This window comes from Lagopus leucura, unplaced genomic scaffold (assembly GCF_019238085.1).
Source record: "Lagopus leucura isolate 7727_CA_CO unplaced genomic scaffold, USGS_WTPT01 Super-Scaffold_73, whole genome shotgun sequence".
Lineage (NCBI taxonomy): Eukaryota > Metazoa > Chordata > Aves > Galliformes > Phasianidae > Lagopus > Lagopus leucura.
Genome location: NW_024962252.1, coordinates 93,930,860 through 93,945,442, shown reverse-complemented (window position 1 = coordinate 93,945,442; position 14,583 = coordinate 93,930,860). Strand labels below are relative to the sequence as shown.

Below are 14,583 nucleotides of genomic sequence, written 5' to 3'. Positions count from 1 at the left end.
TCTAAGAGAACCAATTTACTTACAACAAGCTGCTTCTGGATCTGCATGCTCTTCTGCGTGACTGTTCTGTTCAGAAATATACCTGCTATTCCAGACCCATTCATAAAATATCTATAGAGTGTACTGCAGTTAAAAGCCCAAGTTTGATTTCTGGCTCTATATTTGTAATATACACAGGCTTCCCAGGACAGCTGGTCTTTTTAATTTAATTTTATTTTATTAGTTGGGTTTTTTAAGCCTAAAGAGGATTCTAGCTATGACTGGAAGCATCTTGCCAATGCTTTTACTAGTAATGCCAGTATTACACAGTATTCCTGGATAGCACTGTTAGTCTTGCACACAACAGCCGTTTAGCTTTTTCGGGGTTTATCCTAAGAGACTTTGAATAAACTGCTGTACAATAATTACTACAAAAAGATCTATCTAGCATACTAAGCAGTGAGCTTTGAGGAAAATCCATTTGTTAAAGATTCATTACCTGACACAATTCATTCAAAAGTAAAGAATCGGTGTTCTTTTAGGTGTGCTGTTAGAAATTCCAGGCTACAATTCAAGCAAAGCATTGTACCTTTTCTGACACTGATGGTGCTATGATGCTAAAGGTAGAATGAATTGCTCTCTGAAGTATCTCTTTTTCTCTCTGCTGATTGCAGATAGACCCGAGAGATTAGCTTTGACATGACACCTAACTTCCAGATACCTAAAGTCACAAAAGATGAATACCATCTTGTCTAACATAATACAACAAAGCATCTGAATGTCTGAACTAAATCTTGCATAGAGAGATGGAATCCTGTGATGTTGTGAATTAGATGACTGGTTTAACATACAAACTTCATTCCCTGACCATACAGTTATGGTCTAGATTGAACTGCTTAGGAATAAGCTTTGCAAATGGAAGTCAAGGAGAGCACTTTTTGATCTCTGCTGAAAATATTTTCTGGCTTTGTTCAAAGCAGCCAACATCAAAAAAATTTAGACCAAAAATTAGCCAAAGGTTGGGGGGACAAATTCATTGCTTTTTCTATGCTTTCTTTATGAACTTTTGGCACTGTGTAAAAGTCTGCCATGACCAGCCTCTCTGCCCAAGTAACTTTCAAAATGAGTGCAATTTTCTAAAGGGGAGGCCCCAGTGACAGCTCTCAATTATACCAACACAATTATAGCTTAAGCAATGCCTAGCATTAACTAAAAACTCAAAGCTGACAGCAAGGCTACTCCTTCCTGTTTCATCAGCCAAGTACTTCTATTTACATTTGTTACAGATGCTCCAGTAAATTGCTTGTTATTGTTATAGCTACTAATGGCCTGATTCTGTTCACTGCTTCACTCTCATTTCTAAGATCGATAGAAGGGCTGTTTAAAATAGTTTCCATTTCCACCCATCTGATTCCATCCCAGGGGCTGACTAATCTACTACTCACTCACGGTGCCTCTTGCCAAAGGGTTTTGCTCATTTTTACTCAACTATTGCAACTTGTCTTTCTGTTTGCACTAAGTATGTGCAATCTCAGTGTAACACACAGACTGGAGACACCTGTGAGTACTGGTGTGAGAAGGCACAGCAATAGGAATAGAAGGAATAGTAACAAACTCCTCTGTAGCATTGGCAGAACAGTATCACTGTAGGGTTACAATGCAAGAAGAGTAAATTTGCAAAACTGACTTTCATTTGGTGGCATCCTGCCTGGTCATGACATGATAATTACCCTACTGGTACAGGAAAGGAATGTACTCTTCGAATGCCAAAAAATAATTTGAACTAGAGAGAATGTTCTGGTTGCTATTACTCTTAAGACACTGCTGATAACTGTAACTGCTAGGAACAGAAGAAGCAAGTAGAAGTACATTTATTATAATTTATGGTGAGCTACATGAAGCCACAAACTAGATGACATTCTACAAATCAACAAATAAGATGAAGACTATACTATAATGTACACTTATGATGCAGTAATAATTGCCCTAACAGTTGCATGATGAGATTAGATAGGTAGGAATGTTTTATGACTGAAGGGAAAAATAAAGGAATAGGCTTGCCCAAATGAGAGAAATTGCTTGATTTCACCTGGGAGCAGAGCAAGTTGGAGATGCTGTTAAGATAAAATTAGAGGAAAACTGAAGACAAACAGTGTAAGCAGGGAGGACCACACTAAAGCACTCCAAGCAAAAAGCAGATTAAACATGTTCTGAAGTGGAACGTTTTTATAACACACCAAGAAATTATTATTTTGCATTTCTCATTTGTCTTGATTAGTTGCAATCTATACTTTTAGAAAATACCCTTGGTACAAAATGAATTTTGCAATCTAACTTTTTAAAAATGTAACTTTACAGGGATATGCGTAACTACAAACACTGAGCATCAGCTCTAGCATCCTTTACCAAGAAAAACAATGCCAGCTATAATGTAAACCAAACTCTCCCATTAGCTGTGAAGAAACAAGCAATGACAACAAGAAATTCAAAACAGCATTGTTCCTATCAAATTTCTTAGGTTTCTCCTTTTTCCCAAAAGCTATGATAAATACACAGGCGCAGACCTTCAACCAATGCAATCAAAGCTCCAACAATGACCAATGAGCAATCTTAACAACTTACTAACAAAAGATCTACCCAAGTAACTTCAGAGTTACTCACTTCACTTTCTTTACTTCATGAAGTTGTTTACATGCAGCAAATACCTCAGGTACTTCGCTGTCTGAGCCACTTGGCATTTCTTTAGACATTCTAGTCACTTCTGTTTTGTCACTGATGTGTACCATAGAAGTGCCTGATGAGTTAACACTACTGCCAAAACTTCACAATTAGTGTTTCTGAGCTTACAGTGATAGCTCTTTCTTCATTTTGGTTTCTTTGGTATCAACTTATTTCCATTGTTACTGCATGAGGTACATAAAGAGTAAATGACACACTCTGTAAGTTAACATAAACATTGAGAGTATTACAGAAATATTAGAACTTCTTTGGTTTTATATTCATTCTTTTTTTGCACCATATACCACCATGCTGAACTTACATCAGTGTTGCTTACAGCTCTAAGGGACATCTTAAAAAACCAGTCATAGTTTGTAATTTAGGCTTAAGTGCACAGAATATTCAGTGCTGTAATCTATGCAAAATCATCTACTTCAGATTGTGGCTAAAAAAAAAAACCAAAACAAACAAACAACCAAAACAGCTCAGATCCCAGTGTGTCACAATCTACTATCTCACAAGAGTGGATCAATTGCCTCTTACCTTCAAAGTTTAAAGGTATCATAGTAGTTGCTTTGTTCAGATTTATAATAAATTAAAAAATCCAACACTTCCATCATTTTCAGAACAACATGACAAATTTCTCTGTAAGAGCTGACTAAATTATATTTCCTTGTACATCTGGAAAACATTTCCAAACCTTGTTTTGCTTATGAATTTGCTGCTACTCCATCAGTCATGCCCCATAGACAATACACTTCAGCCTGGAATGAGACCCAGAATCCAGCTGACTCATTTAAGTGCTTGCAATCTCCCAGTGGTACAAAACTTCTGCACTTCAGTTGGCACTTATTTAAAGCAGGAGGGGAAGCGTTCTTCGAATCTCTTTTATGTAATAAAACCTAACTGGTAATTTAAGATCTCTCCATCTGTGTTTGACCTCTCGATCAATATGCCTTAGTACCAGGGCTTTCAAAGGCTCAATTCATAAAAGCAATGTATGCTTCATTTACAGAGATACTCCTTAAAACTGCCTCCACTGCGTATAGTCTTTCCTTTCTCATCCTCACAGGTGGAAGGCATGCCTCAGTGCAATTCAATAATGATGGGATTTTTGAAAACTCCTGGGGGACTAAGGAGCGTAGTTCCCATTAATTTGTGCTCCTAAGTCACTTGGCAGCTTTTGAAAGTTCTCTCTTTCCCCAACTTTTTCCATCACTTCAAAGTAAAGGATCACAACGCATGAATTTAATGAACTGACCCAGATTCAGATGTGCAGCTACTGGTTTGAGTTTCCAAATACAGCATAAAGAAGTGTCCTTTGTTGAAGGGGCACGCAGTTCTCTTCAGAAAACTTCACTCCTCAATTATAGATTGTTACATTTTCAAGAAAAAAAAAAATCACTTGTTGCATCTGGTTTTTTTTTGTTGGTTTTTTTTTTTTTTTTTTTTTTTTTGGTCAGCTGGCTTTTCTAGTTACATGTTATGAATTTGATTTGAAATTACAAGGATAGGACTTTTTAGCTTCAGTTGTTCTAACACAGAGTGCCTGCTTCACTGTATCAATCACTGCTAACCAATGTGTCACATCTCTCTCACACTAGATACAGCCCCAAACTATTAAACAACATCCCTGTGGCTTGGTACAGCAATTGGTTTGCTAAGAAAGCTGGTTGAAGTAACCCATGCAGAAATAGAACAGCTGCACAAAGGAAGCAGGACTCCCTGAGGCAGAAAGAGAAAGGTTTTGAACAAGAGAAGAGAAGAGACAGGTAGGTTATTTTAACAAGGCTGGGGCAGGTAAGTAATGAGACCTTGCAGACAGAGAAAACAAGCTGAATACAAATACTTCAGAAGATAAACCCTGAGGTGTAGAAGTGCCCTGAACCAAAATCTAAAGAACATTTCACTGTAGTACAGAAAGTGGAGGAGTTACCCTGCCCTTCAATTCTATATGCACTGCATCACTACAGGGCAGTGGTACCTTAGAATTCAGCACTGGCATGTAATACTCATGCAGACCTTTAAAAATAAGGTTCTTGTTGCTGACGTGACCTTGCCTTCTACAGTCTGGTACCACACATAGAGACAATCTTTTCTCCTTGTCCCATCATCTTCTCATTCTTGTTCTTCACCCTCCAAAACTAATTTTGTTCACCAGTGCCCCCAGTGAGCCACAGAAAAAACTAACTTCCACCTGAACACCCTATGCATTTATTTCTGCATATGATCATTTTAATTTTTTTTTTTTAATTTTTTAAATTTATTTATTTATTTTTCATTTAATCAATTTTCACAGTATGCTGAATTCCCTCAGTCTCACTTGGTTTCTCTCCCTGTTCAATATATTATCTATCTAGTTAGTCCAGCCTGGTTGATTAACTGATCAAATTTGACCGCTCTACTTATTAATTAGATTGTTTTTCCCAATCACTTTAGAACTGGCAAAGTCTTTAATTGTTTCCACCATCTAGCCCAGTTCTTCCTGCCTGACAATGTGTCATTTGTTTTTAGCATTACTGGTTTACAATCAGCTTTCCTTTCCTCAGCTCTTCCCATCTTGCTTATTCTTTTGTTCTCTTAGTTCAATTCCTTCTCACCTGATCATCTCTCTTTTCTGTTCTGATTTCCTGAATCTCCCTGCTGCTGATCATCTCTTCTCAAAGAGCACCACAATTCTTCAGTAAATGAATCAAGTTGTGTAGCTATCTTTAAGCATCCTGATCAAACCATAACCTTTCCTAGAAAATTCAGGAAACTATAGGCCAGCCAGTCTCGCCTCTGTGCCTGGCAAGATCATGGAGCAGATCCTCTGAAGGCATATGAAAAATAAAGATGAGCTACCTGGTGGTAACCAAGATGGCTTCACCATGGGCAAACTGTGCCTGACAAACTTGGTGGTCTTTTATCACAGAGTTACGATGACAGTGGATGAAGGAAGAGCAACTGATGTAATCTACCTGGATTTGTACACAGCACTTGATATTGTCCCACACAATACCTCCATCACTAAATTAGAGAAAAATGAATTTGATGGATAGACCATTCACTGGATAAGGAATTGGCTGGATAGTCACACTCAGAGTTGAGATCAATGGCTCAGTGTCCAAGTGGAGACTAGTGATGAGTGACTGGATCCTCAGGGATTGGTGCTATTTAACATCTTCATAGCCAACATGGACAGTAGGATTGAATACACCTTCAGCAAGTTTACAGATGACACCAGGCTGAGTAGAGCAGTTGGTACACTAGAGGGAAGGGATGCCATCCAGAGGTACCTGAAGAGACTTGAGAGGTGGGCCCATGCCAATCTCATAAAGTTCAACAACGCCACGTGCAAGATCCTGCATGTGGGTCAGGGCAATCCCAAGCACAAATACAGACTGGGCGGAGAATGGCTAGAGAGCTGCTCTGAGGAGAAGAATTTGGAAGTGTCAGTTGATGAAAGCCTCAACACGAGCCAGCAATGTGCACTTGCAGCCCAGAAGGCCAACCATGTCCTGGGCTGTGTCAAGAGAAGCGTGACCATCAGGTTGAGGGATGTGATTCTGCCCTTCTGCTCTACTCTTGTGAGACCCCACTTGGAGTACTGTGTCCAGTTCTGGAGCCCCCAACACAAGAAGGACGTGGAGCTGTTGGAATAGGGCCCAAGGAGAGCCATGAAGATGACCAAGAGGGCTGGAGCACCTACCCTATGAGGACAGGCTGAGAGAGCTGGGACTCTTCAGTCTAAAGAAAAGGGGGACCTTATATAGCAGTTTTCTATTACCTGAATAGAGATTACGGGAAAGCTGGGGAAGGATTTTTTTTTTGTAAGGGCAGGTACTGACGGGTATAAGGGGAGATGGTTTTAAATTGGATGAGTGTAGAATTAGATTTGACATTAAGAAGAAATTCTTTGCTGTGAGGGTGACGAGACACTGTAACATGTTGCACAGCAAGGTTATGAATGCCCCCACTTTGGAGGCATTCAAGGCCAGGCTGGATTCGGCTTTGAGCAACCTGATCTAGAGGGACGTGTCCCTGCCTATAGCAGGGAGTTGGAACTACATCATTCCAACCCAAAGCATTCTATGATTGCAAAGCTGGCAGAAATTTTTATAAATCTATTTAAAACAAAACCCTAAGCAAACCTACCCTTTACTTCAAGCAAAATCAGGGTTGGCATGCCTTCTGTTACAACCTAGCAGTCCTTTGAAAATAAAGGAGTTTATTAAAGAAAGAGAAAGGGAGAAATAGACTATAATCTACTTGCACAATAGATTGCCTCGTAGAAATCTTTGAATTTGGAAAAACACTGGTTTAAAATCATTGGGTCACCCATAAATCATAGTTGTCCTAATTTCTCAGGTGAGCACTGTGAATCCTATGATTGTTTCAATAAATCCAAGCAATTAAAACATCACAAGAACTAAGTGGCAGCAATTAATAGTAATTTAAAAAAAAGTTCAATTTGGGGAAAGCAGATTACCGAGTTCATTTTCCTCCGCTGAATCAATGGCTCCTCTGTTGAAATAAGCCTTAATTAAGGGAGAAGGTCAGGATAAAAATCATATACATCATTAAAAAGATAATGTATTGGCCAATTCTTCAAGGTGTTAAAAAGTACTTAGTACCCACAACTGCCAACATTTGTAGGAGGCACTGACGGATTTACAGCATCTCTCAAGCAGCTCCCAGTATCTCATAAGAACAGGCCCTTCTCTTTGAATAATTAAAGATCTGAATTTTGCAGGTTGAGATTTCTTGATATTGTTTCCTAACTCAAATCACCTAACATTTTGAATTAGTGGAACCTGCCCACTCTGGTTAAGACAGTAACTGTGTAAGAAACATCCATGTTCAGCCTTTCTGTGTCAAATTCCAACCTTCTATATGAACACAAATTTTAAACACCTGTTTCATGAGCGTTATGACACCATTTAAAACATTTCTTTATACCTTCTTCCTCATCTTGGAAAAAGAAATACACAAACAGATTACTGAGAAAAACAACACAACCCTAATTCTCATTCGCCAACACGGTGGCATGACAGACCTATGCAAATCAAATCCTTTAGACATTCAGGTTCATCTTTCTCTCTTTGGCAGGTAAACTGATGTTTTAAACACATTAAATTACTTACCGTAATCATAACTGTCTAAATGTGGTTCTACAATAAGTAGGTACTAGCAGTCAGCAATAGAGATGCATAATCACTGATTCATTACTGTCAGAATCTACTCTACTAATATAATTAATATCGCTCCTATATAAGGCAGAGTAAGACTTAAATCACTTTACTTTTTATTTCTAGATACTATAACTGAATTTCAAAAAGATGAAAATAGAAAATGAAACAAAAGATGAGGCCCAAAACAATTGCTTCAGACTATTTTACTTAAATGGGCACAAACCCACAAGTGAAATAATTATCACTTTGGAATTAACTTCATATGATTTAATTTCACTACAGCCACTACACTCATCTGTAAATCAGTATTTTTCCTCCAACATGAGATCCCTAAGGAATTAAAATGCTACCAGGGTAGAGGTATTTTTTGTACACAGCTTGAAGTCAGAATAATCCAATTTATGGGGGGAAGAGGTGAATGGGGAAGAAGGTGGTTGCCAATGCAATTGGAGACAAATACTTTCATCTTAGTATGTATTTTCCAAATGTCTACTTAGTGATATTAGGTCCAAAGGAAAACAAGCTCAGTCAAACTGCATAAATAGCATAGGCCTCTCAAGAAAAATGCAGCCAATCTGCTTTATTTTTATTTATTTCTTTAAAAAATGAGGGATGCTCAGGACTTAAGTCAAACACATGGAATAATTCCCATTGACTTCATTTTACTCTGGATCTATTCCTTGTGTTGTTGAGTTCCTTAACTGCAACATTAACATCAAAGACACTTCTCCAGTTTCACAAAAATGAGATGGGTAGGTCACGTTAGTATTATGGAACCACAGAATCATAGAATGGCTCATCCTGGAAGGGACATTAAATCCCATCCAGTTCCAACTCCCTGCTGTGGGCAGGGCCGCCACAGACCACCTTTCAGGCTGCCCAGGGCTCCATCCAACCTGGCCTTGAACGTCTCCAGGGATGAGGAACCAACAGCTTCTCTGGGCAGCCTGTGCCAGTGCCTCACCACTTCAAGTAAAAAATTTCCTTCTAAAATCTAATCTAAATCATCCCTCTTTTAGTTCAAAGCCAGAGTACAGGGGGACAATCACCTCCCTCACCCTGCCGACCACTCCTCTCCTCTGTTGCAGCCCAGGATACTGTTCACAAGCGCACACTGCAGTCTCATGTCAAGCTTTTTGTCCACCAGCACCCCCAAGTCCCTCCCCACAGGCCTGCTCTCAGTGAATTCTTTTTCAAGTCTGTATACATATTTGCAACTGCTTCAACCCAAAGTGCAACACCTGCTGAATCTCATTAGGTTCCATGGGCCCGCTTCTCAAGCTCATCCAGGTCACTTTGGATGGCATCCCTTCCTTCTACTGTATCAACTGCACCACTCAGCTTAGTATCATCAGCAATCTTGCTGAGGGCGCACACAATTGCACCATCCATGTAATTAGTAAAGATGGTACATGTTGGTCATTATGATAAATGTTGATCTTGAGCCTCAAATAGAGACTGCTACTTCTGAAATGAAGCACTATGTTTTTTAATGTCTGCTTTTCAGTTTTTGTAACAATGGACCCATGCTGACTGTGCTCACTGTTTTGTTTACTATTCTCAGTAGTGGTGGAACCAAAGAAAATTACATGTTGGGTTCCCCCTGCAAGTACAGGTCCCTTAATTACAATTAAGGAAATAACTATTCATAATTTAGTTGTCTCATAAATTTTCTGCAAACATCTTACAAATTTTACTGAGTTTTACTTATTTAAAGACTATACAAAAATATGAATTATTAATATCTAAGTTAGCTGTGTGTCATGGCAAGGGGACATGGTTTAGCAATGGGACATGTTAGGTCAGGTTAATAGGTGTACTTGATTTTGAAAGTATTCTTCATACTTGATGATTCTATAATACTATTTCTTTGGTCTAGAAGAGGTTAACTTTTCTAAGTAGTATTCCAGTAGAAAGCATTAGGAACTCATTTTGGAAAGGTTCTCTTTCCAAAATCTGGTATCTCCCTCAGTTCAGCTAACCACAACATCCTGACAATTAATTTATAAGACAAAATGCAGAAAGCAAGTATACATGGGAAAATGATAAACATTCAGTTACTATATGAATTCATAAATACATTATTAATTTTACTAGTGATTTAGATGCATAAGCAATCTTGTTTGAAAAAAGAAACACGTATTGATCTACTAAGTCAATTAATAAGTCTGTTGCTAGACTGTTTATCAAAAAGAATCATGGAAAAATCATAGTTCTTCACACATGTTTCAAGCCTGCAATCTTTACTCTTCCCTCACTATCTCTTTTCCAAGTAAATTTTTTTTCCAAGTAAAATTACCTCTATGTCTCCAAAACCTCTCTCTTTTGACAATTGCTTTGCTTTGGATCAATGCTTTTGCTTTTATATAACCTTAACTTCAACTTTCAGAAATTTGCATGAGCGTTACAGCTAGAGGATCATTACAGAACTACTTACCAGCACCCAAAGGTAATGAGTGTATTTCTATGTACTTTTAGTATCTCCTGAAAAAGCTATTGCTGAATGGACAGAAGCATTAATTTAAGAAATCAACACCACACATTCTCTCCCCACTTCAAAATAAATACGTTTTTTATGTTGCCTACTAAGCATGAAAACCTTATAGCTAAGTGCTTTCTCTTGGACGTAGTGAGTGTCTGAAATAACCACTTTAACAGCCTCAGAGCATCATTAAACCTTTAACACATTCTAGAAGCATTTGAACTTCATACTCCTTACTTAAAAAGTTACTTAGAATTGGTAAATCAAGCGCTGCTAAGTAAAACAATGTCTTGTAATTTACTTGTGCTTACTATTAAGTACTTTAATTAAGACTTTTGGAAATAAGTTAGCAAACTAATTAATTTACAACAGCAATAAAAATAGAAAGAAACCCATTAAATATCATTAATAAGTCGATACATTACTTAGGAAATTAGCTCTATTTTTATTACTAGAAATTACCATCAACTATCAAATGCCACTGTACCAATTATTTTACTTGTAGAAGGAACAAATTTGTAACTTACATTAAGTAGGTATATTTCTTCCCTGATTTCCATCCCCCCAAACCACCCATGGATTACTGCACTTATTTAAATAGTAAGTTGTAAGAAAGAAAATTAGACAATCAGTAGTTTAGGTTTTAGACACTGACAAGCACAACCTGCTTAAGACAGTAATTGAAAGTCAATTGGATGTAGGACCAAGGGCAATGCTACCTGTTAATTGGCCTGATCCCAAACCTGTGTAATTTCAAGCAGCATTTTTATTGATAATAGGAGTTTCCTAACCAAAATCTTATCCCATGCCACAGGAAAACTTTCTGTTTAAATAAACAAACAAACAAAGTATTAAAATCGTGAATCCAGGTAAGATGCTAAAATATCCAAGAGCCTTGATGGAGTGCATGAACATAACAGCAGTGATGATATACAGCAATGGCAAGAGATGCACCAAGCACTTTTACTGTTCATCCTGAGCATTAAAACCAACAATGAAATAAAATCTATCAATTTGCATGGGTTTTCATTTTTCCTATCAGCCTAACCTGATCAAGACTGATTGTATATAGGAATTGGATAATGTGAAGATATTCAAGTAACAAATCACTTTGATTTTCTAATCTGTTGAATGAAAAAGAAAGGGAAGCACAGAGAATTAGGTAGAAATCTATTTCTAATCAATATTTTTTAGCTAGATGAATTTTTGACTTTAGAAATATAAAAAGCTTCAGGATCAGCACCAGAATTTTAATTTGTTAATTTTCATTCCAAATACACTTCTATTTTTTTCACTTCAGATGCAAAAGTCCTATTTTTTCCTTGACAAAAGAATTCACAAAATGGAATTCTCCATGTTCTAAAGCAAACTCCAACCCCAAACCTCCACCTTACTCATGCCCCTATTGCATCTAATTTAGATTCAAATCCATACTCAACCATGGAAATAGCAGCCTAATTTCCTAAGAAAATGCCCCTTAATTTGTTTTTAAACTGTATACAGGTCTTTAAAAGGCTTAGTAAAGTCAGGCTGAAGGGTTATTACTATTTCTCAGGTGTTTCTTTCCCCAAATCAGGCATGTTTTAGACTCTTCAGTGGCATTAAGGTATCCTATTACCTAAACTGCCTAGAGCCTCAAACAGCCAAAGAAAAATTAGATGCAGATGAATCTTTTCACACAGCTTTCCCTATTTCCCAAGCCTCAGGTGCCACCTTGCTTGCCCATTACTACTTCCTTTCTAATAAGTGTGCACAGTACTACATATTTACTTGCACGCATAACATTGAACAGTTTCAGCTAACGGAAAAAATAATGTGTGTTTATTTTCTAGTGGTATAATTTATATACCTTGTGCTGTAAACAGAGTAGAAGAACAGCCAACTGCTAGAAATCTGTAGATAAAAAAGGACATTTCATCCTCCTGTGCTCACAATAGACTTTAACAGCCTCAGCAACTGAATTCCGTCATCTTCAGAACTGCTGCTTCTCCCGTAGAGAAAGGTTTGGAGAGTACTGCTAGACGAAAAACTGAATATGAGCTGTCAAAATGCTCTTGCAGCACAGAGAGTCAATTATAGCCCGGGCTGCATCAGAAGAAGTGTATCTAAGTGATCTAAGGCAGCAATTCTCCCCCTCTGCTCTTGTGAGAATCCACCTGGAGCATCGAGTTCAGCTCTGAGGAATGAAGTATTTCTCCTATGAAAATTGGCTGAGAGAGTTGGATGTATTTACTCTAGAGGTGGTTCCAAGGAGACCTTACATATGCCTTCCAGTACTTAAAGTGGATCTACAGGAAATATATATATATATATATATATATACACATACACACACACACACACACATTTGTCATGACAATTATTCTTTCCCTTTTCTCTGTCTTAGCAAATAGTTTTATCTCAACCCACAAGTCCTACTTCCCCACTGGGAATGATATTTTGTGATTCTGTGATTGTGTGTCCTGTATTGGTGTGAGCTTCTAACAGAAGTCTCACTAAAACATTAATCTTTCACTCAGCAAACAGTGCTGGTCTTTCACCTAACCATCACTGATGGCTCTCCTTCAGGCATTCCCTAGCAAAAAATCTATGTACTTTCACAGCAGCTGAACATCTCCCATAGCTCATTGCAACATATTCCCAAACACTATGGATTTCAACGATTTCTGTCCTATTTACTTTGTTTTGTAGAGTTGCAACACGTCATTTTCATCCTCACAGAGATATCAAGATGTGTTTCATATGTAAGCAGAAAAGCAGGTGCATTCTATCTGAATTTGCCTTGCACTTCCAGCACAAAGTCAAGCATTCACTGTTGGAGCCTAGAGATCATCTTTATGTATGGACAGTTCAATAAACCTCTTAATACAACCTGCCATTGTGAAGAGCAAAGTAAATAACCAAAACCGCATATACTCTCCAACAAGTTTCCCTGTTCTAGAAGGCTGAAAAGGAGGACATGTAGCTCTGCAGTATTCCAAGTAAATAAAAATGACAAAAAGTAATGTGTTAAGTGCTAAAAGTAATAACATTCTTCACTGACACGCCACCTAAAGATTTCAGTATGATTCACAAGCTCCATAAAGATGGCAGAACTAAAACGCAGGTGCTTCTGACACAAAGCACTAAATTTACATACTTAAATTGATAACTAAGCTTGTATTTAAAAAGGTAACTCCCATTAAGGTTGTCCATTACTAAAATTTCATGCCCTGTATTGAGCTCTTTTAGGGGTAACTCTGCAAGAACTGCTTTGGAACATTTCCAACAAAACATGCATTTTATAAAGCCAAGTTCATGGTAGTTGTTTAAAAAAAAAAAAAAAAAAAAAAAAATGACTCAAATTATTACCAGGAACATCCATAAGATGGCTTACAAGATATCTTTCTAGGCACCACTCATCTGTTCTATCTTCCGCTGCAGAAACTGGAGTTGTCAGGATATACATCTGGCAAGCCAGGAAGAGTACTCATCTGTGCTTTCCAAAATGGAATTTCTCTAGGATTTCTTTCCAAAACAGGAAAAAAAATGTCTTGGTTCTTTCAAGAGGTTAAGAACTTCTAATACAACATCAGCAAAACTATTCCCTGGAAGGTATCCTACCTTTTGTTTAAATGACTGATCTGACAAACTTTAATTCCGTGAAGGTTCTTTAACAGCCAGAAATTATGGTCCTCTCCAAAAAAGACACCAAAAAACGTTGTAAGACAGAAACAGTAAAATAAGGTACATTACCTGTAGTGCAGTTCTTCATTGCAAAGGAATCCACAGCTGCTATGCTCTTGTTCCCATTAGCAATGTACTCCAATGAGATCCGAAATGGTTTCTCTATATGTCCAACTCTTCTTTGAAGCAGCACCCATCTGCTCTCATCATGCAGCGAGAGGAAATAACAAAGGAGAAAAGCAATAAGAAAGGTTACTTTACAGAGGCAAAAGCCTCCAGAGAAACAGCTCCACATGTTTATAGTATGAATATACACAAGTATATATACTTGTGTATATAGATATACACAAGTATATTCATACTGTAGCCCCACCACCATCCTCTCACAGTGCTGCTCAGTCAGGGACTCCCCTCCCAGGGATTTTGCAAAACCAAGCTTCTAAGCACCAAGATTTCCAAAAAGCTAAATGTGGAAACCCCAGCTAAATAGTGGGTGTTCTGTCATGCGTTGCTCCTGAACTTCTTGCAAATGTCACCTGCTGCTTTAAGGAAGCTTAACTTTCT

At 37.8% G+C, this 14,583-nt stretch overlaps 1 protein-coding gene across 1 annotated transcript in view; it reads right to left on the bottom strand.

Moving 5' to 3' along the window:
* The window catches only part of LOC122174887 (ALK tyrosine kinase receptor-like), a 175,514-nt gene that overhangs the window by 44,556 nt on the left and 116,375 nt on the right, over positions 1 to 14,583 (bottom strand). Inside the window, exon 4 of the mRNA XM_042862231.1 lies at positions 14,089 to 14,216. Coding sequence (XP_042718165.1) covers positions 14,089 to 14,216 — 128 coding nt within the window. The remainder of the gene's footprint in view (positions 1 to 14,088; positions 14,217 to 14,583) is intronic.